Below are 23,626 nucleotides of genomic sequence, written 5' to 3'. Positions count from 1 at the left end.
TATGGTAAGTGATGTTTGTTAAAGCTTTTAACCCAAAGAGTGTTATTGAGATATCATAATAAAATCATAGTTCCTTGAGACTGTAAAGGTCTGATCTTGCTTCAGTTCAAGTCAGTAGCAAAAATCCTATTTGTTGTGCTTTAATTATTAGTTCAAATAAACATTTTTATAAAAGGTCTTGATAAGCCCTTATGGGTTTATTAAGCATTTCAACTAGCTGATGTGTAATTTATTTCCATGTGTTCTGTATTTTAGTTATTTCTGTAGCTTCCCCTAAAAAGCTTGTTGCGCAATGTGTATTATTAAAACTTTAACTGTGGTTTTGCAATATTGAAGAGATACATTCAGTCATGTCTGTATACTTGCTGAAAAAAAAGGAACACAAAGCTCTAAACTTGGGTTCTCACTTTTTGCTAATTTGTGCAAACGTAATGCATGTACAGGATTTAAGCACAGCTAGTTTGAACTGCTGTTCTTATTTAACCAAAGAATGCTCCATTTCTGATGAAATTTTCATCACTTTTAGGTGGATGAAATGCAACCTGTCTCATTTCTGGATGTGTACTAAAATTTGCAATGTATTTTGATTTCTAAAGATACTGAATGTTGTTAACAAAACGCCTATCGAGAAGAAATGCAAATAAAACAGATTTCAAAGTGGGGACTGTAAGTAGAATATTCTAGAGTCTGCAGTACAGCATGAGCCAGAGTAACTGACCTTTTGCTGACAGCCGTTATCATTTCTATCTGATCTGAACATCTGCTTTTTTTTTTTTTTCCCAGTTTTCCTGAACCAAGCTAATTTCTCTCAAAATACTTCTGGGAATTGAGACTCAGATCTGCCTTGGTACAGCCTCGCTTTTCTCTGGGGAGAAAAGTCTAGCCAAGCACCTTTCATCTTTCCTTCATCTTCTCATTACTGTCAGCTTTGCTTTCACCGTGGCAGTTAAATGTCACTCAACAATGTTGGCTCTTCTTTTCTGCACGTGGGGACTGAGCACTCACCTCTCAGGTGTGCATTAATGGTGTTTTGGAAGTTTGCTCAGTGGTATTTCTTCCCTTGCTAGCCTTGCTCTTACAAGTTCTTGTTACAGCTTGTTCTCCGCTGTTTACTTTCCTCTGGCACATTTTCTTAAGCCAAGGCTGACAATTTACCTTTTCATCTTGCTTTCCCGCACCATCTCCTTTCAACAAAATTCAAGCTCTCCCACTAAAATTCCCACTTCATATCCGATAAAGGTTATAGGAAACAGCTTGTGTTTCCTATTTACACCTTACAGTCTTTGTCTTGCCACTGGTTGGACTGCATTCGCTGTGAGGACCGTGACAACAGTTTCCTAACCTGTACAAATCACAGTCAACATCAGTTTCCTATTTCCAATGACTCCGTATTATTAAAAGAACATTTCCTGCAGCTGTTCTTTTCCTTTGTACTGGCTCTTTTTGCTTTTATCCCGTTTCCGGAGTGATGTCTATTCTGATTACACTGTGTCTTTCACTTTTTTTACCAAAAAATTCTCATTTGAACGACATTTTTGGACTCACTAAAGTACTGTCCCTTTTTTTCATCTGTTTTTTGCCAAACACTGAATTCACGCTCCTTCCAAATTGCCTGTCACTTGCTGTCCTTCAACGTGGCTCACCCTTTAGCTGCCTCTACTCTGCCACCACCTCCACGTGCCCTCTGCCTTCTAACATTTTCCTGCTCCTCTGTTGCCATATCCCCTTTTTCCTGTTTTTTTTCATTAACTCTAGTTTTCCTATGTTCTTCCCTCAACTTCCAATTCCTTCTTCACAGCCTCTTCCACATTACTTTGTCTGCTCAGTCTTAGCTGTCTTCTTGATTTTGCTACTTTAATCTTGTTCTCACAATGCTCAGTGCCTTTGGAGAGAGTCCTAACACTGCCAAGTATTTTGGGAGAATGCTGAAGAGTTACTTTAAAGAATACTTTGCATTTGAAGTTATTTATCTGTTTAAACACTGACTCTGGAAAAGAAATGGGAACATATTGGCCTTGGTGCTGACACAGAGTAGGGCAGTTCACCAAGCTCATGACTTTTGTCCTAGGACACTTTCTGTACAAACTATTCCAGGCTCTACTAGACCATCTGCGTCAGCAGCCGCAACATATAATCACGGTTAGGAAGGAAAGGACATTACCTAAGTTTGACAAAGTTGTTTGACGACATAGGTTAACAATGTATGATCACACAACTGTTGACTTCTGAAGGAAAAACAGGTGCACGGGACCATTCAAAAAAGACTGGTAGTGGGTTGAAAACACGCGATCCATTTCAGAAGCTGGAAAAAGGTACAGATGTATGAAGAAATAGGTAAGACTTTAAATGTGTTTAAGAAGATGTATACATGAAATATTTCTATTTAATGGAAAATGAATCCATAAAACGATCATGTTTATTCAGCACCTTCACCTCTTATTTCAATACATTGTTCTCCAGGTTTTTTTTTTTTACACGGTACCGACCCTCTCACCCTTTTCCGTCCTTCTCAAATGAGCTCCCCTCAGTACAACAGGGCAGGCCCCCTTCCTATCTGGAGTGGCTTTCTTCCCCTTCCCCCGCGCTGCTGCACACCCCTCTGTTCCTGGCTGGCTTCTGACCACCCCTTCTCCCCGTCCGTCCCTGCTCCCCGCGCTCCGGCCGCCTTCCCCTCGGGACGCCCCACTTCACCCTCGCATGCGAGCGAGGTGTGCCCCGGCGGGTGCCGTAGCGACTCATTTAAGTTCACGCTTGTCACTGGCCATGTTGATCGCCTGGGCTGAAAGCAGCCACCCATCGCTGGGGGGAAAGGCCAAGCCACGTCCAAGGGCTCGGGTTCGTACCGGGAGGCCAGTGCGCGGAGAGCCGCAGCGGACACCCTCCGCGCAGGAGGCGCTTCAGGCTAACTCCCCGCAGACACCGGCTTAGCTCCCCTGGCCTGAGCGTGTTCCCCCCGACCAGGCCCGGCCCCGCCGGGTGCCGCGGCCCGGAGCCGCCCCGGGCCGGCCCCTCTCGCGGCTGCAGAGCCGCGCCGAGCCCCACGCGCCGCGGGCGCTGGGCTGGCGGCGACCGGGGCGCGGCGAGCGCGGCTGCCGTGCCGCGAGCGGCGCCCCGCCCCGGCTTCCCTCCCGGCATCCCCCGGGGGCGGGGCTGCGCCTGCGCGGGCGGCCGGGCGGGGCGGGGCGGCCCGGCCTCCGCCTTGCCATTAGCCGAAGTGGCGGGCGGACTCCGCCCGTGCGGGCGGGTGGCGCGGGGGTTACCTGCGCGGCGCGGCGCGGGGCGGCCGCGGGGCAGAGCGAGGCAGAGCGAGGCGCGGCGGCAGCGGCGGAGGAGGGAGCGGCCTCCTCCCGCTCCTCCTGTTCGCGGCGGGCCGCGTCGCGGCGGCAGCGGCCGGGCCATGGTGCGTCGCGCCCGGCTGGCGCTGGTGGCGGCGGCGCTGGTGGCGCTGGGGGCGCCGGTGGCTCAGAGCGCGCGGGCCCTGGAGTGGTACACGGCGTGGGTGAGCACGGCCTACGTGGAGCCGCTCAGCAACCGCACGGTGCGGGGCAACACGGAGAGCGGCCGCTACGGGGACAGCTCGCCCAAGGAGAGCGCCCAGGGCCTGGTAGGCATCCCCCGCGGCGCCTCGCCCCGGCACATGGAGGGCTGCGCCACCGACACCGACTACGACGTGCCGCTGCCGCCCGGCGGCCGCGGGACCACTGAGGGCGACCCGCCGCCCTGGATCGCCCTGGTGGCCCGCGGCGGCTGCACCTTCAAGGACAAGGTCACCAACGCGGCGCGGAAGCGGGCGGCCGCCGTGGTCATTTACAACGAGGCCCGCTTCGGCAACAGCACCGTCTCCATGTCCCACCTGGGTGAGCGGGGACGGGGCTGGGTGCTCCCCGCGCTTGCGGAGGGACCGAAGAGGGGTTTGGGGCAGGGGGGGTTTGTCTAACCCCGGTCCGCCTCGGTAGCGCGGCTCTGCGCGGTGAGGAATGGGGGATTTTACCCCGTAAAAATGGTACAAAGAGACGGGTTTTTGTTTCCTCTCCCTGTGAATCGCGCTGGGGAAACGCTGGGACCGTCATGTGTCTTCCAAGTTACAGCCCGTGTGTCAGGGAGAGGATGCAGCGAAGCCATCGAGACGGGCAGCCGTGTGACAAGCTGCGGCTGGAGGCCTTGGGGGACACGGTGGCATTTTGGGCTGCCCTTTTGCTCTGTACCCCCTGGCAGCACAGCTGCAGCGGTGACAGGTAGGCCGCTTTCCGCAGGCCGTGCAGAAACACGCCAGGTACCCTGAAGACTCCTCCTGGGGCCTTTGAAGGCATAGCCGTAGCTATTTGAAGATAGCTTCTGGTACAGGCTTTGCTGTAACAGCTTCATCGTCCTCCCTTGTGCAGGTCTGTGAAGGATGGGAGAGAGAGATACAAGCATCAGGTAATTCTTAAAGGCTTGCGAATGTGGTAGGGAAAACTGAAGCCTAGAGAAGGATGTTGACTTGGCTCGTCTGGGTGCGCTGATGGTCTGTAGCCTACAGAAGGAATCTGTAATTTTTGCCAAGATAGAATCCAGATGTCTCTCACTTTAGTCTCTGCTTGGGCCATGACACTAAAGTCTTGCTGGATTTTTATGAGCAATGACAACATCAAATGCTTAAATCAAAGGGGGGAAAAAAACCTCAAAACTGCTATAAAATGTGTTTTCATTTGTAGAATTCTGAGGAACTGGAAGGTCTGCAGAGGAGGATACAAACACAAAGCAAACTAAAAATGCTGCTCATCTGTGTTTCACTTGGTCCTGGTACAATGAGCTTGCTTACACCCAGGCTGTCATTCTTGGTTGTGAGGAAGAGGAAGACCAGGGACTTGGTTGAAGTAGAACCATAATGTGTTTCTAAAGAAAACAAACTTACTTTCTTTAATATAGTGAGCTGAAAATCTCAGTTAGGGAGCTGTTGCTTCGTAGCACATATATATCGGGGGAGGGGGGGAACAAGTATTCTTCTTGGAATACCAAGTGGCGCCAGCTTGGGGATTGGAACAGTGATTACGGTTCCTCTTAGCCTGCTGCTTGCTTGGGCAGATCAGTCTGGCCCATCTATTGTGTTCTTAATCCACTGTGAAAGCGGAGGTGGGGTGCTAGGTAAGATGTACTTTTGATTTTGATCCCATGTGGCAATTAAGGTACTTTGCTGGGTAATAATTCTTTCCTCTTTACCAGCTGTTGGTTTCTTTTTTCTTGCTGCCACTCTGTATTGGCCAATCAGTACAAAATTTTTTTCTTCCCCGTGGGAATTTTCCCACATTCCTCTCCATGCGCTGTCATAGCCTCTCATAAATATTATTTGTTTGTTTGTGAAATCTCTCCTCTTTTTCTCATCTTGCTTATTTTACTTATTTTTTTTTTTTCTTTTTCTGCTGTCATCTCTATGTTGCAGAAGACCACCTTGGGCTTATGCTCAGGTTTGGACTTGCTGATAGTTACATCTGTCAGTGGTAAAGAGAAGTGCTCCCTGACTGCTGGTTGTTTTTTTTCTTCTTAAACTGGTAGAATGTTGCTGATAAAAGCGGTATCTATGCGAAGAGTGTGATTTAGTACAGTATGTATAAAAGAATACATTTGTACTTACTTATACTGACTTCGCAAATGCAGGTTGGACCTCAGGATGGTTTGGATGGGGCAGGAATATAGTAATACATTGCAGTATAATCCCTGGCTCTGCTGGAGTTGCAAATCTTTGTTCCATGGTTGGAACTTTCAAACATGTAAATGTTTAAATTTTTCAGTGCACTTTGGTAATATGGGGAAGAATTACTGTTAGTGTTTTAAATCTCAGATTTTTTTAAAAGGGGAAAAAAAAGTTTGTGGAAGACAGGCAAGGAAAAATGTGGAAGGTAAAGCTGTGTTTTACAGGATCCAAGTTTGCCATTTGTGTGAAGGGGTTTGTGAACTCATACATGAGGAAACAAACCATGCTTCTAGGAGGAGTGTTGAGAATGAATAACTGGGAAATCTGCAGTGCTGTAACGAAGAAGTGGAGTTATATGCATAAGGAACATCCACTTAATGGATTTGCAATTTGTGGCACTGAAAATGGTGTGAGATGAAAGAATGGTTACGGCTCATAGAGGCGCAGCCTGAATTGCATGAGGGTGATAAATCGGTAACTTTTCTGATCTCAAAGTTTCATCTTTTAATTCTCCTCCTGAAAAACGTGGCCTTTGAACTTTCTGGTGTGTGTGATGCGTGTGTACTATTGCTGTTGGTGGTTTTTTGGTGTTTTTAGACATATCCCAACTTGAGTAAAAAGAGAGATTCTTGATTAGGCAAAGAAGTGATTTACTCTAGCTGGTGTCAAAGCATTTGATAAAGGACAAATATTCCAAATACTCTGCACACTAGTTATTTTTCATGGGTACCTTGTGAGCTTCATGAGTGCAGTGAGTAGGGATTTTAATTAAAGTTTTGGAACAGGAGAGTTGAGAGTTTGAATATGTAGCCTTGCACTCCTGTCCCTCCTTCCAAAAGAAGGTTCTTCAAATATGACTCTGCTGATGTGTCTCATGTTTTTCAGGCATTTGTTCTTTGCCCGAATTACGTTGTTCAAAATGCTGGATGACTTCCCTCTTCGAGAGAAGTAATAGTGAAGCAACTTCACATGTGGCTGAGGTGGTTCTTTCCAGTGGAAGATACTCATTTTGCCCAAATGACTCGGAGTTGTACTTCAGTTATTGAATCTGAGTAGTATAAACTCAAACTTCAGTTTTACAGGAATAAAACTGAAGGAATATAGACTTTGCAGGCAGTCTTAACTCTGTTCAGTTTTGGTGGTGGTGAACTTAATATAATACAGAGGCTGCAAATTCCTTTCCAAAACCAAAATAAGTATTGTATGTAAGTATTATCTGGGAGTCGGTTGGAGGGGAGCCTGGAGAGGCAAGGTGTGGAATATAGTGGAGAGCAGACTAAGGAGAATTAGAGGCTCAGTGCACGTCAAGAAATTAGAGGGAGGAAGAGGTATATTGCAGTGTAAAGAAAAAAAGTCTTCTGGTTCTATATTTTTCCTGTTATACTTTGTGCTGGTCATCCAGCCATCTCTGAATCCCCACTAGGGTTTGGAGGGTTTGGTGATCCTGATCAGAACATCAGTTTGATACTTTGAACACTACAAAGTAAAATATGATTGTGCTTGACACACAGGGGGAATGGAGGAAGGAGGACTGGCTACAATAGTTTGAGATATGTCTGGAGTGGAGCTTTGGTGCCTGGCTTGTGGATTTAAGGGAAGCTTGGCACTTGAGTGTATGACTTTGGCTACATAAAGAAAATGGTCTTTGGTTTGGTGCAGCTTTGCCAAAATATACCCAACTAGTTCCTTCATTGTCATGTTTTTTTATGCAGATATATTGAACAAAATAGATGTGAATGACTTTGTACTCATGATTCTGTGATCTTTTGCCAGCTCCAAAGCAGCAGAGATAGGGTTATTTTGGCATGTAGTTAAACTTCGCTACGTTGTTTTCAGCACTACTCAGGATTCTCAAGTGGTGCATAACTTCTGTATTACTGATGCTTTCTACCACAAGCTTCTTGTACTGTACTACTGAAAAGACAGAACTGAAATCAGTGGTTTGCTTAACTCAGAGAGTGACTGTATGATGCTGAGCTGCTATGTTGTTCTGAAGAAGCAGGAGTAACTTCAAAATGCTTATACCTATTTTATACATAAGAGTGTATACGTGTTGGAAACCCATGTGGAAAGAGGAATGTGTACCAGTGTTGGTTACTTGACTCTTCTGGTTACGCATCCTCCTTCTTGAGGCAGGTGAAGACACAACACGCACCAGGGATTTGGTGAGATGAGGTTGGGGTAGATGGTTGAGACAAAGCTTGTCATTGGATTGTTAGTGTACTGTTACACGTTTGGTAAAGATCAGAGACATTCATTTCGACCAGGAGCTAAAGAGAACATTCAGTGTTAATTGTGGCAGTATTAGTAGGGTGCCTATGCTTAAACAGATCTAAGGACTGACTTCAAACACTTTTACCAAGGTGTTCAAAATCTGGGATCTTTCAGGTGTTTCTCATGAAGACAAAAACTAGAGTATGCAATTGGTTTCCGGATGATAGAAAATTATCTTTATCTGTAGGCATGAGTGGGAATAAATGTGATAGTTTGGGACGCCTTGAATCAAGATCTGTATCTGTACTACTTTTTCCACATCAGGAGAGTGCTGGTTTCCTTTTGAAGAGAAGACTAGCAATACTAGCAGCAAAACTAACCTTGGCACACTGGCAGGAAACATACCTTCATCTTCAGAGTTCCAAATTTGCCCTCCTTCCCAGGTATCCTAAGGATCTGCCAGCTCTCACTGCTCTATTTGGGTGATAACAGTAAAAAAACCCCACATACCAGATTTCAAATCTACCTGATTCCACTGAAGCATCAATCAAACCTAGAAAAGAAAAGAAGTTTACTCTAGCAGAGTAAAAATGTGGTTATTTATTCCAAAATTTTAAAGTTATAGAAAGGTAAAGCCAACAAAACATGCTTTCAGTACTTACGTGTATGTGACACTTGAAGTTCTTTCATAAGTGTGATTTGAGGTCTCTGAGTTATGTTGCAGTTGAAGAAACTGACGGAATGACTCAACAGCACGTCAGTCTTTGAATTATGTATTTCAGAATAGAAGTCTAAAATTAGTGAGGAATGAGTTAAAGCCCTTAGTCTTACAGGCTGCTCAGGGCAACTGCTTCTCTGAGACTGCTCTTGTTCCTTTTGTAATTGTGGATTGCAATAATTTTTTTTCTTCCTCTCCTTCTGTCTCGTGACCTTCAAGGCCATCGTGTTTAGTTGCATGTATTTTTAATGGCACATTCGTCACCAAGCCTTTAAAACTGTTAAAATGCTTTTAATGGGAATTATTTAACCATGTATGGCATACTTGTGTTAGTTCTAAAACTAGAAGGTGTTGCAGTGTCTAGCAGCCATTGCACAATAGTATCCTGACTTCCATTTCAAGAAGATAACTGGCTGATAGTTGGACATGCTAGTGACAAAACAGAGAAAGGCATTACTGATTGTTGTGGGGTTTTTAAATACTTCTTTGTTAGAAATCTTGCAGAGAACTAGATAGCAGGATTAAACTGATTGAGGATTCTGGGATTAAGGAGGAAACCTTTATTGATTGAAAAATCCAGACTGCCTCTAATCTTGAAACTTTCTTTTCTTCCCCAAGCTTGAATGAAACCACATAAATCTTTCCAGCACTCCTGTACCATTCACTAGCCATCCTTAGGCACCCCTTCTGTTATTTGTAACTCTTACAGTTGATTAAGGACATAGTACCTAATCTCTTGATTTAGGTATGTGGATAACAGTTCTCGCAATGTGAGATAAATTTCTACCTTCATACATTCTTTTCTTGTTAACTCCCTGCGGGGCTGTGCAGGGTCAGAAAGCAAGGAGTGTTTCACACGCTCTCTTCTCTACGAGATTCATGAGTCTCTCTGGTAATGCTTTCATGCTGGTTCAGAGAGGAGAATAATATTAATTAGCCAAATCTTAATATGCTTGGACTTGTGGTATCATGTGGATCGGCACATTATTGGTGAGCAGAACTAGAGGACCCTAGTTGCTTGTGGATTTGTCCTGTTGGTCTTCAGCTTCACTGCTTTGTGTCTCCTAATGCACCCATCAATTAAGGCAACGCTTGCTGGGAGCTGGGTGGGTGCTGCTGGCGAGCCGAGTGGGGTGCCTGAGAGGAGGCACAAGTAGGGCCTTTCCCCAGTAGCATCTTTTTCTTTGTCTCTCTGCACCATCCTCAAAACTTCCAGAAACGTAGCCCTGTTTGGAAAACCTGCTCTGTTGCTGGGCCTGGATCTGGCAGATGGGTATAAAGGCTCTTACAGTAGGTGACCAGAAGTGGGATGGTTGCTTAAAGTGAAGCTGACAAAGGGTAACTGGTATTGAGGTAGGAAGGTTATTCAACTAATAACTGGAATCTTTGGTGTTTCATCCACAGCAGACTGTCTGCACCTTACAAAGGGAGGAGCTGCTATGTACAGAAATAAACTTCTGCAAATTCACCTTGGCATGGTAGCAGAGTGGCCATGTTGACAAGGTGTCACAACCAGAACCGTCTCTAAAGGAGTTTTTTTGAAATGTTTCAGGCAAATAACTCTTTGTCTTAGTAGGCAGAGAGGTGGGTGAGTCTGGAATGCTGCTTTGACTTTTGAAAATCCCCACTTGATGTAATGTTATAAATTAGGCAGCCATTTCTTTTGACATAGCTTCTCAATAGTGAATCTAACACAGCCGGGAGGGGAAAAAGGCTTTAAGTCTTTGGTGGGAGGTCTTGTTGCAGATAGCTAGGCTTGTGAATCTAAAAAGGTGACATTACAGCTTTAGCTTTCTGGCTAGGAAAACCCCTCTCTTCTTTCTTTTTCCTCTTTCTCTCTGAATCAAGCTTAGTTTCACTTTTTCTCAGAGGTAGGAGTGCAAAGCAAGCCATAAAGCCATGACTTACCAAGGGTGTATAGCAGTGTTGGTATGCACAGAGTAAAAACTATTCAAATAAATAATAGCATAGGCCACTGGAAAGGGGACATTTTGAACAAGTATGTTTGTTTGTAATTTATTTTGTAATACTTAGGTTAGAAGTTTCTGAGACAATACTGGAGATGCTTCCAGACAAATTGGAGTAAACCTCTAGTCACAGAGGATCTTTGATTTCTGCTAGTCGGTCTTGACAGTATCTTATTGTTTTTGATGTCAGTGTGATGCTTAAAGGGTTTTTTTTGGAATTAGGTGCTTTTTCATATGGATTGAGTGCTTTCAAGTTCTAATATAATAGAAAAATCCTTTGGTTCCATGCTCCCAAAAGAGTCCCAAAGTATGTCTTGGCAAGTCCTTGTCATGAAGTCTCATTACATTTTGGATACTTAGTATTGAAGAATCTGTAGGTATTTGTGTTTAATGTAATATTAAATATCTGAATATTTTTTCTTTTTGTTCACATATCCAGTGTAATTGTGCTATGGATTCAGATTAAAACTTAATTGAATGTGTCTCTCTTCATGGTATTCACATACTGTCTCCAGCTGCAGCTAAAATTCTCACACTGACAAATAAAAGACCAGCTGTTCCTGAGCTGCATGTTAGAACTTCAGCAGCTTCAAGATGAGATGTGTATAACTTGCCTGTTTTTTTTGCACGGCATCCACATCCCACCTCACTGTGTGGAGTATAGGACTTTGAACAGTAAAGATGCATCTGTTGAAGTTTATCTTGTGTTTGAGAGTTTCATAAAGTATAAATAAAGGGTTCTTTACTAGTGAACTTTATATAAAGTCTGCTATGCCTGAAGTGAACTGGGAGGTTTTCCTCTAACTTTGCTCACTGATCTTAGCTGAAGAAGCCCAAATTACAATCAAGCCAGAATGCCTAAATTTTTACTGTGATGATTGACTTCTTTTTTTTCTTTTTTTCCCCCTCCAACAGGAACAGGAAATACAGTGGTGATAATGGTTGGCTATCCAAAAGGAATAGAGATATTGGAGCCAGTACGAAGAGGGATTCCAGTAAAAATGACTATTGGTGTTGGCACACGACACGTGCAGGAGTATATTAGTGGTCAGTCGGTTGTGTTTGTAGCCATCGCTTTCATCACCATGATGATTATATCGCTCGCTTGGCTCATATTTTACTATATACAACGTTTCCTGTATACAGGATCACAGTTTGGAAACCAGGTAATTTGAGATGATGATGCTTTAGAGTATTTACAGTCTTCTCATGTCAAATCAGTTGCCTAACTGTGCTTGTTTATTGAAGCATTCTTGAAGATCTGTGCCTTCTTGCTACTTTACTATCTGTGAATGCTGCTCAGTAATGGTTAGTGAGGCTAATAAGCAGTGTGCTAATTGGCTAATTGTGCTAAACTAGTTGTTTGGCTAGTTATAATTATTAGATACCCATATGAAGTTGTGGGAAATATGTTTAGCTACTTGTCAACAACTGAGTAAAGACGCCTTCTTGTGTGATTTGTCACCTAACTGAACTTCCTTCCTTTTGACATTAAAAATTATTTTTGTTCTTCAGTAATTTTCATCCTGAAAGTACTAACTTCCCTAACCAGACTTTTTTTTTTAATGGAAAGAGACCATGGTAAATTTTTTTTTCTTAATAAGACCCACAAGTAGTTAGGACTAGAATTTTTGGTTGTAAGGCTTTATGAAAACTACTTTTCGTACTTGTAATCCTACAACTCTACTGCAGAGTACCAAATTGCAGCAGACTAGAAGGAGCGTGTGTGGTGAGATTCAGCTCTCTTGAACTACCTGAAGTGCTGAGAGCGGTGGGAGTACTGGGAAGATTGGGAAGGAATGACTTTGCTCCTTATTTGTCCCTTCCACATTCCTGTTCTTTGATAGGTTTAAAAAAAAAGTCAGCTTTACTTTCTTCCCCTAAGGGAAGTACTTCATCATAGAATAATTTAGGTTGAAAGGGACCTCTGAAGGCTATCTGGTTCAAACCCCCTCACTTAAGAGAGCAACTTACATGGAGTTGTTGAGGACCTAGTCCATCTCAGTTTTGAAAATATCTTAGGGTGGCACTTCCCTGTGCTTTTCAACTCTTGCAAATAGGTTGGGTTCCTTCCACGGTCATCAGCAGCTCTACCACAGTTCTCTACTAACAGTGCGAAAGAAAGTTGCACTTGTTTTTCTTTGCAAGCAGTTCTCTTTTTTTTGTTTTTGTTTTTTTTAATCCTCAGTTCAGAACAAAAAAAAAATTTGTTTCAAATGACTACTTATCACGTGGACCTCCCTGCCTTCTGTTTGAACATGTAGATTCTAGCTTTGGGGGAGGAGGGAAGGGAATTTGCCTTCAGGAGTCTGAGCTTTGATAAGGACTTACAGGACTCATCTAGGAAAATAATTTATCTTTTCAGTAACTGAGAGGATAACAAGTGGGACTTCTGTATTGGTTAAACTTGTGTTCTCCTTGAAATGTTGGTTCCCTAGAGTCTTTTTTTACTAAGCTTTAAGTCTTAGAATTTACATTCTGAGAATACTTTCAAGAAAACAAAATTTTTGAGAAGTATTTATAGAAAAAGGGGTGTGTTTTTGTGTTGTAACAATTGTTTGGTGAAGAACGTTGCTGTTTCCTGTTGGCTTTAGGATAGGTCGCGCTAAGGGAAGTTCACATGCTTTATGAATAATTTTAAGAGAGCATTTTTCAGAGTGAATGTGATGTTTCCCAGAAATACGTACCACAGACTCTTAATAGATTTTGCCTTTGGGCTTGTAATCTAAATGCTTCTTAATTAAATGAAATTGTCTAGCACTAGAAGATTATGCCACTTTCTCAATTCTCCCTCTTTTAAAATGCCTGTTGAAAACAAAAATTTACAAAACTATGCAAAGTTTGAAAATGTTGTAAAGATATTGGTGAGGATATATCATTAGGAGTCTTGAAAGAATTTTGGAAACAAAAAGCCACTTTTGTAACCCAAATCTTATTTTGCTTGGCTTTTTTGACTCTAGTTAAAACTTGGGAGTTAAGTATGCCATACTTTAAAGCAAGCTACTGTGTAGCTGCTAAGTGAAGGTGAACACGGGTGTCTTAAGATTTATTCTACCATCAGTTTAGTACTAAATCTTTGGAAGACCTCCTTGCTACTTAAGATGAAACAAGACTGTGCAGAAAACTCTGAGCTGATATAAAAGGTGGAACAGACTGCTGCTGGCTGGTTGTCTGTCTGTTTCTGAGAGAACTTTCAGACTAATTCTTTTTAACAGCATTTAAAAAAACCTGAATTTTCAATACTATAAGTTTGTAGAATAATATAAGTCATTGCAGTTATTACAGAGAAAAGCTTCCATTATGGTTTTTCTTATTCCTTTATGGTGTTTCATCATTGAGGGTTGCTGCTAGACAGATCAACATCTGTTAATTGGGAGTGTTGGTTTCTCAGTTTCTAGCAGTAGCTAGCACTTTGTCTTGGAATACAGTACAGCTTTCTTTTCTTGCTTCCCCTCTAAGCATAATTAGGACTGTTACTGTACAGAAGTCCAGTATGGTGTCTCGTGTCTGTTAAGCCTTTCTTGTCATCTCCTTTGCATAATGTGTCCTTTCAGTGCAAAGCTTTGTATAACATGTGAGACAGTGTTTAACTGAAGGGAAGCATTGATAGCTACAAGCAGCCTTTTGACCTGGTGGCCAGCTGTAGGCTGCCCGGCAGGATTCCACCTTCTCTCAAGCTTGTGCAAAACATGCAATGTGCTTGCTTATGGGCTTGCCTAACTAGAAGGTCTGGTTATACAGCTGCTGTTTCAGCTCTGATGCCTCTAAAGCCTAAATTAGTGTCAATTTTCGTGTGCAGGAAGGCCCTTGATGCAGGCAGTCACGATACGAGGCTATGTATGTCAGCTTGGTCCGTGTAGTTCTGCACTGGTTGAGTTCATTGTAAGAGCACTATGTTTATAGATAATGTTTGCTGCTGTGCCCCGAGAATGCAAAACTTGCAGTTGTTCAACATCTGCTGTCTGGAAGTATTTTGTAAACAAATTAGCTAGCCAGAGATGAATCTGTAAACGCATTCAGAAGACTTAATAATCCACATGGAAATATTTAAAAGCTTTGAAATGTAACTCCTAAAACTAACTTGTGTACTAATATTTAAAATCTTTATTCAAGGGACATAGGAAAGAAACCAAGAAAGCAATCAGCCAGCTTCAGCTGCATACTGTGAAACGTGGAGAAAAGGTAATTCAGTGGCTCTGGTTATTACTGTATGATTTAAAAACTGTTGTAATGTCTTTGTAGAATTTAAACTAAAATTCTCATAATGTAATTGCAGTGTGACTCTTACAATTTTAGGCTCATTTTAGCACCTTTGCTTAGAAGGCCAAGCTTAAAATTGAGGAGTCAAATTTGAACCACTTGTGAAATGTGAGGCTGTTTTGTTGCAAATAATACCTGGTTATACAGAATGTTGCCGGAGACTACAGGGCTGATAACTGTCAAGATGAGGAAACACTAATATCTTATCAGCACTTGAAAACATCAACAAGTTGATTGCCAAATACTACCTAGGACCTATTGATTGCACAGTTCTTACAGCTGATGTAATATTTTTTTCTTAAAAGAACATCCATCTTTTTATTGATCAGAAGGTCTTAGAAATGTAAAAAGCTTTGAAGAATGAAACACTTGTTTCATCTTTTGGAATACGATACATTAAGGAGCTGTACAGACTTACCTGAAGCATAAATTTTTTAGAAGTACATTTCCATGTATTAAAATAAAGCTATTCTAAAAATTAAAACGGCTTTCAAAAAGTTAGCTTTGACAGCATACGGCCTGAACTCATACCTGTATTGGAATAACTGAAGTAGAAAAAAGCCAAGGTTTTGAAAGAAAATATTATTTTAGTCAGTTTCAGGCACCTCTGATCCTAGATGCTAAATTAGTTTATGACTAGACTTCTGCTACTATGTAGGCATTTTTTCCTACCCTTATTTGTCTTATTTGACTAGTTTTTACTTAAGGACTGATTTGCTCAGAGATGTAAAGCAAGGATTAATTCTTTTAATCCATGAATAAAATTAAGGTGAGAAAGGACATTTATGTGTAAGAACTTTAAAAGCTGTGGTTCAACAGAAGCTGTTCAGCTCAGGTCACATGCTACAGACAATATGTCCTTCATTTAGTAAATCAGTTTTGAAATGAAAAAAACTGTCTTCGAACTTGCCTCTTTTCCTCTTATGCGTTTAGCATGTTTAAGTAGCATTTTACAAGTATTTGTTACTTTTAATTATATTCTAAATTCCATCAAAAAGTAATCTAGTTCAAGCTGTGAACAGAGGGATGTTCACACTTCTGTTCATACAATGATGAGATCAGAGATCGAGAAAGATGGAATTGAACCAGACCTTGTGTAAAGCAGTATTAAAGCATAACATCAGCGTAGGAAGAAATGGATGTAAAAGGGTTATGCTGAAACCTATGGCGAGAACAACAAGGAAGCTGTTACCTGCTTTTAAGTTGATGTTCAGTAAACCTATAAAAAGGATTTGTATTATGGGACTTCTGCAGTGTTACAGGTAGTTCCTTCCCATCAATATACCCTTGACTAAAATAAATAAAATGGGGGAATTTAAGTTGTTACGTAGTATGCTGTTTGTAACTATGAATGCCATGTTAGTTAAGCAAAGTAGAATGAGATTAGATTAAAATCTCTCTATTAAAATAGAGGTTTTCTGCTTGGTAAATCACGTCTTCTAATTTGATTTGAATCAGCCTACTATCAGCAAATTTATGAAACTTAATGATGCAGAGGTACTTTCATGAACTAATGTAAGTTTATTTGGAAATACAGTTCCGTCTACGCTGTAAATATGCATTTTTTCTTGAAATATTTCCTTTCAGCCATTATGATTAAAAGAGTATATTTCTTTTATTGTGACACAGTACAGTCTTTCATTATCACTTCAGTTGGAGTTGAGGTATTTAACTAAAAGTAGGTCAATATTTTAAAAGTGTATTTGCTATCATGTAGATCTTTCCTGAGAAGCTTATGGGATTATTGTAAAATGGACGCTCATTTGAGTATGTACTACATATGGTATGCTTGGACTTTGCCTCTTGTGCAGAATAAAAAATATTTTTTATAGAATAAATACTTGTCTTAACTTTGCTTGTGTAGAAAAAAAGTCTTAATTGGATTTACTTGGGAATTTAAGGCATTAATTATGTAAATTGATAGCATGCAAAGGAGGGAAGAACTTGCCTTGAACTTGAAAGTTTGCTTGCAGTACTAATTCATTTGAGTGTTTGTGGTAATGAAATTGAAATGCTTCAGTAAACACAAAACACTTGTTTTGGAGGGGATGAAAGGGAAGAAGTTGGCCTGCTGTCTGTTCTTCTAATACTTATGTTTTATACAACCAGATTAACATTGAATTATTTCTCTTGTATCTGGAGATAGCCATCATATTTGCACTCAACCGTAAGCATGGCTTCAAGAAGGCAGTAAGACCTGTTAGGAAAGATATTTAACCCTTAGAAAGAAACAAATTGAGGTGGGGAAATGCTGCGTTTTGACTGTCTCTCTGGTGTGAGCTTGGAGAGAAGTTTTAAAAACCATCCCAAATTGCATACTTCAATTCTCTTCTTGCTACCAAGGAATATCTGCTAGGATGTGGTATATATATAAAAAAAAAAAAAAAAAAAAAGTGGGGTAGAAGGGGTTTGCAGTATTCAACCCCAAGAATCTCATCCTACTTAAGCACTTGCAAGTCTTTGGGACCATCAGTTAAGAATGACATTGTGTCCTTTCTGTCTAAGCTGACATCTCTTAAAATTTCTTCGTTTTATAGTTACTTTAAACTGAAATGTTACTGTGCTCCGTTTGAGACTTAACAAATTACTTAAGGTATCATATACAGCTGTTTAAATTAGAAAATTGGAGTTTGGCTGCTTTTAATATTTGGTATCACCTGATCAAATCATCTCTTGATGGAATCTTGAATTAAATGAGGGAGATGTTTTTATTTGCTAAACCATTTTAGACATTTTACATTCTGTGAAGCTAGCTGTTACACAAAGCTTGTTCTGTAATGAAATATAGATGTAATGCATTTACATGTGTTGTCATCTTTAGGGTTTAGATGTTGATGTGGAAAACTGTGCTGTGTGCATTGAGAACTATAAACTGAAAGACACTGTCAGAATTCTGCCATGCAAGTAAGTTGTCGTAATTTTTCTTTCCTCTTTGGCATGTTTTCCCTAAAAAATATGTAATGAGCTTTCTGGAAACTCTTCTGAAGCTCTGGTGGCAGAGCTGAAGCTGTGCCGTTTGTATGGCCTGTTACATGTTGAAGGGTGCTGGAAGACCATGTAGCACTTCATATCTATGCAGGAGGAAGGAGCAATTGGGAGAAGAGTAGGAGTGAAGTAGAACTTTCTTAGTATTAAGTTAGAACTGTACACTGTTGAACTGATAGCTCTGTGGTGTCCTTGTGGTTAGTAACATCTCTTATTTCAGAAAGCCAGCATGAAAGAAGATGCTTCCAGAACTATGTCTGTCCTAGTAAATTAAGCAGTACCTAATTGTCAAGGTTATGAAGGAATGAGTTTATTCTTTTAATGTAGTAACTTGCACATTGTTTGAAGGAATAGTGTGTGGCTTTCATAAGTTCTAAAGGGCATTTCTTTTCTTTAGGCACATCTTCCATAGAACGTGCATTGACCCTTGGCTTTTGGACCACCGAACTTGTCCAATGTGTAAACTAGACGTTATCAAAGCTTTGGGATACTGGGTATGTTGCACACTTACTTTATTCTTTGAAGTAGAAGTACAGTGCAGGAGGCAAGATTTCATGTAACTGTTCAGAATGAGAACAGTTGTTACTTGATGAGACTGAAGAAGCTGGGCAGAGATGCGAGAGTAATTGAGTGAGACACAGAAAAATAAGGGATTTTTATGGGTAAGAGCTTAAACAGTGTCTTGAGCAGCTTATGAATCCTCTGTGTACTCTTCTGTGATAACCAATTTTTTCTGTCTCCAGCTGATGATAGTAAGGAAGCTGAAGCAGAGGTGAGGCAATTTGCCCAAGCTGCAAAAATATAACTTAATTTTGTAGATTTAGAGCATATATTTGATCTTGTTGAGAACTGCGATTCAAAGGAAGAAACTACAGTTTTTGTATCTTGAGTGTTTGTGTACTTCCACATATGCCCAGTGTTTTATCCCTGTAAATAAGCCAGTACTTAGAACCTTCCTAAAGACATTCACCAGAAATTGGTTAAGTAGAGAAAATGATGTGCTCTCATTTCTTTCTGACAGCACCAGAAAAGAGAGATGAAGACACATGCGGTATGTTACTTGGTCACTGTTGATAAATAGTCTTGAGCTCCACTAAAATGCCATAGGCATGAACATACTCCTCTTCTACTGATCTACAGATATTCAGAAATTAGGGGTGTTCCTTGGTTTCAGGGACCTTCCTTTCATAGACTAGGTCTGCATTTTGACTAGCTTTCCTCTTTTGTTGCAGAGACTTAGCAGATCTATGGAAGACTTCTATGAATTACTTTTTTTGTTTTGTCAAAGGTGACAATACTCTTGCTATGTAATACATATACCAGATTGTGATGCTTCTGTGTATTAAGTCAGACGTTACCCAAGAGTTTGCAATCTTTCTATCATGTGGGATGGCTATTATTACTGTAATATTGTTATGTTAGCAGGTTATTTTTTGCTCACTTTCAGTTCTTGGAGTTGATGTAACTTGTGTTATAAGCAGAAGGATATATCCTTTTGTATACAGTCTGAAAGCTGAAATACTAGAACCTTCAGAACATTTCTGTTCCCTGAATTCATGTGGTTGCAGAGGACACTGATACCAGGCCTAACCAGGGGGAGTAATACCTCCTCTGCTTGTTAGGCAAAATGAATGTTGGAAAGCATGTTGAATGGGATTGTTTTAAATACAGAAGCACAGTTCTTTTTTTCTAACGGAATGAGGTAAATATCTTGCTTATGCATCAATCATTCAAGTCCCACTGAAGCTAGGAATGTGGGAAATCATTCCATATTTTTTTCCTAGCTTAGTTTTCAGCCTGATCCAGGTTGCCTGATCTAGTCTGTAGAGTGACTCTGTGAATTTTTTACTGATGTGAGGGGAAAAAATTGTGAAGAGCAAGGCAACTTCTTTCAGCAGTGTGCTCACTGAGTGACATGACTGCAGACAAAAATGTGCAGCTTTATTATAGAAATGTACTAAACCTTCTGCAAAGAGGCTGAAGGCTCAGTTCAGTTTTATAGAAAACAAATGCTTCAGATGCTTCAAAATTTTTAAAGGCTCAAGGTAGAAAGAAGGCACTAAGTCCTATTACCTGGCTTTTGTTTTGTAAAGAGCAGACTTCAGCAGTCTGGTTCTGCATTATGCTGTTTCTTACAAGAAAAGAACTGCAGTTCAGCATGTCTGACTGATTTAGAGTATTGTTGAATCTTGTAGATTTAGTTCTTATTTAACTGCCTAAGTTTTGGAAATGAAAATCATTAATGCCCCCCACCCACATACCTAGAGATCAGTATGTGTCTTAACTTATGTTCAATGGCAGTAGTTCCATAGCTTATTAGAATTCAGTACATTTTAAAATATACTGCTCTGGTGCTAAAGGAAGGATCAGCCTAGTTTTTCTTAAATCTTAAGATGGGCATTTGCTAATTGTTTAAGGAGGGGAAAAACACTCATTATGAAGCCCATAGAATAGCTACTTGTACTGCAGTATACTTGCTTATGTATAAATGATGTCAGTATATCAATGGCAATAGCATAATGAAGGTAGTCTGTTTAATTTTAGGAACAGAATTTTGCATGTAGGACTTCTAATTAACTTTCAAAATGGATCAGAAATAGCTCATGCTATACAATAGGTGAAATAAATTCCTTTGCCTGTGCTGTAGATGTTTTGTTCCTGCAAAGTGACAAGGCAGCATATTTGCATTTTTGGAACAGATGGAACAGTTACACTGGAGGTAGAGGATGAGGGAAGTTTGTTGTGATGTCGAATGTTTGCTCACCCCAGTAAAAAAGTCTAAGCTTGTCCAACTACTGTCATGAAAAACAGACTTCCACAAACTCAGAAGGGATCAATAGGTTTGCTCTGTGAAGGCTTACATCTGTGCTGAGCCTGCTCCTAACCAGACTGCAGCAATACTGTTGCTACGGTGTTGAAATATTCCATCCAAAAGGCTGTCTGGGTTGACTCCTGCTGTTGCTGCTCTTTGCTTTGGGGGTGGCTTTGAAAAAGTGGCTTTTCGTTTGCTTGGCTTTGTTTCTTCGCAGACTGACAATAACATTGAAAGTAGACACTGCTCAACACTACTCATAAGTGCATAGATAATAGGCAAAAAAAGGGTCTTTTTTCCAATAAGGAGAGGTTACAAAGTGGTAACGTGGAGGAATGTTTATACCTAATGATAGACAAAAGTGTCGGTTAAATATATTTAATTTTGAAGGGGGACCCTGAAGATGTACTTGAAGTTCAAATACCTGAATCAATCAGTGGCAGTGTTTCAGTCGGAAGTCTGAGTATTGCTTTACAAGACGATGACAGAAATGAAGTAAGTGAATTGTCAGCTTCCTCCACGAATGAATCTGTATTGCAATGTACCAGCTTAAAAGAGGATGCAGGTGAAACCACGGCATTACTTGGTAAGTAATCATTTAGTTTATCACTTGACAATCCTTAATGCCATTCATTGCATTAGAAAAAGCCATTCACTAAGTGATGTTAATAGTGTTTGTATTGCAGTGTGGACCAGACTGAGTGGTGTCACTTATTACTGATGTTCAGAAAATAGAAGCAGATAGATTTTGAGAGAACTGTTGAGCTGGAGAAAATTGGTGTTGAAAGGGGGGAAAAAGATGTAAACACAGTTTTAGAAGGATTACTTACACAGAGAATCTTGAGAACCTTAGGTATATATGAGTATGGAATTTTTTGCCAGAGTCTGGATTAATGTAACAGGTAGAATGTATTAAAATGGTAAATTGATAAACAATTTTTCTTCTAATTCCTGGCTTCTAGATGTGGATGTCAGTAATAACCGGCATGGAGAACATCTGTCTAATGGAAGTTCCCACTGAACTGCTTCATGGAAGATATCTTGAATAGACTGTTGAAGAACTATTATTTTTTATTTAATTAGTATGGACTTTTGTCTAGTTAATGGAAAAAATAACAATGTAAATTATTTTACCTTTCAGACTTTTCTAGCTGGTGTTCCACAAGGGCTAATAACTAAGAATTTTGTACACAGGAGGATTTTATAAAATCTCCTCTGGATGTCTCATCCTAAAAAAAGATGCAATAACCCTTTTTCTGTAAGCATTGTTACAATGTCATTGTGTTCCAGAGGGCTGTAACAAAGATGAAGACTAGGCAGTGAAAACAATGTAGAATGTCTAATGGATAATTATTTTGGATGCACTATTTACATTCAGTACGTACACATGGAGAGCACTTACGAGACAACAATTATTAAAATGTTCTAAAAGTTCTGATCTGTTGTAATTGGAGATGGATGTTCTTAGAAAATACATAATCTAACCTTGAAGTAATCAAATAACTTCATGGATATGTTGCATATCCTTTTTTGTGATGAAAAAATCGCTGGTTGCAACTTTCCTTACATGTAACAAATACTAATTTGAGCGTGTAATGTGTTCTACTCGGAGTGGATGCTGAGAGAAAAGGAGACTTTCTCCGTCTTGCTAGCTTTTATACTGAATCTGGCAGTAATAGGTTGTGCTAGGTGTTCTTCACGTGCTGAGCATGTAGACTTATTTAGGTATATGCACACTGGTTACCTCTTTCAATCTTAAGCTCAGTAGAACAGAGGTAAAGGGCTAATTATGGCTACAATATATTTATTAGTCTATTTATAAGAATTTACTTAATTCCTTCTTACTTCTGCTCCCATCCTGTCCTACTTTGTTATGTACAAATTGAAACAGTTTCTTAGGATCTACAAAGTTTGGTTTTGTGTTTTGTTTTTTGTGTTTTTTTTTTTTTCTTTTCCTTTGCATAGAAATGCTGGAATTCTTCTCTTGGATATTCCACATTAGGAGTTTTGACTGGGTTTGCCATTAGCTTTTATTCCTTTCTTTTAGATTAGCAGTATTGTGCCTTATAGCAAAACACTTAAGAAACCTGAAGCATCTGAGAGTAAATATAAACCCTGGCATCTCCCATTATGACCTCTTATTCAAATATTTATATACTGTAAGTGGTATAAGGAATTGCTAAACTGTTTTGTAAAGAAATATGTATATTTAAAACACTACTTAAGAGTGTTAAGTGAATTGCTTAGGATTTTAGCATTGTTGTGTTATAAATAATATGCTACATTCCTCAATTTTCTTTTGTAAAGCTGTTACTACAGGTTGCTTAAAACAGTGTCTTTTACTAGACATTTGGTTTAGAGTGCATTTTATTTTTAAAATGTATATTTGGAATGTTTTTAAGAAAATATGCAATTCTTTTTCTAACTTATATTGAGCTTCAATAGAAGCAATAATTTTAATTTTGGGATGAATGTTCCAGAAATAAGAGGTTTCAGCTGGGGAAATATAATCTGAACTTCTACTTTGCAGAGCAGATGTTTCACCCTAAATTTCCTTCAAAATATTCCTACGTTTAAAAAAAAAAAAAATCTGCCTCTTCCCTGTAGGAGTGTAACTTTTAGGTTTACTGGAAATTGTCAGGTTGTAGTTCTGATGTCACCAGCAGGTGCAATTTTTTGTGATGCCTTTATCTTACAAGAAGCACATGAGAATGGAATATGACTGACCAACCATCTCCAAAACTGAACAAATGAAAAAACAACTCACAACTAAACCAAACAATGTATAGGGATATTTACATCTCCAAAAGAAGCTTATCAACATTTCCAGAACTGCCTTTTTAACTATCTCTTCAATATTAAAATCTTAAGTCTTCTCCCTCTTCCTTAACACAAAACTGAACATTGATGTAGTAAATTTTGAGAGGGTTTAAAGTCTAGCTCAAGGAGGAACCAAAAGGCATTATCAAGAGAAGTCTTGTCAGTCTGTGGATTGTGTC

The 23,626-nt window shown here is 40.3% G+C and overlaps 1 protein-coding gene across 1 annotated transcript; it reads left to right on the top strand.

The window, feature by feature from the left end:
* The first annotated feature begins 3,240 nt into the window (after positions 1-3,240).
* On the top strand, positions 3,241-22,065 carry RNF149 (ring finger protein 149). The gene is made up of 7 exons (XM_068425470.1): positions 3,241-3,857; positions 11,486-11,736; positions 14,684-14,752; positions 17,652-17,734; positions 18,213-18,309; positions 21,018-21,213; positions 21,590-22,065. The coding sequence occupies exons 1-7, from the start codon at positions 3,398-3,400 to the stop codon at positions 21,646-21,648; spliced, it is 1,215 nt and encodes a 404-aa protein (XP_068281571.1). The 5' UTR covers positions 3,241-3,397; the 3' UTR covers positions 21,649-22,065.
* The last annotated feature ends 1,561 nt before the right edge of the window (positions 22,066-23,626 follow it).

Source organism: Nyctibius grandis, chromosome 2 (assembly GCF_013368605.1).
Source record: "Nyctibius grandis isolate bNycGra1 chromosome 2, bNycGra1.pri, whole genome shotgun sequence".
In the NCBI taxonomy this organism is placed as follows: domain Eukaryota; kingdom Metazoa; phylum Chordata; class Aves; order Nyctibiiformes; family Nyctibiidae; genus Nyctibius; species Nyctibius grandis.
The sequence above is the reverse complement of the archived record's forward strand: the minus strand, read 5'-3'. Positions and strand labels throughout refer to the sequence as shown.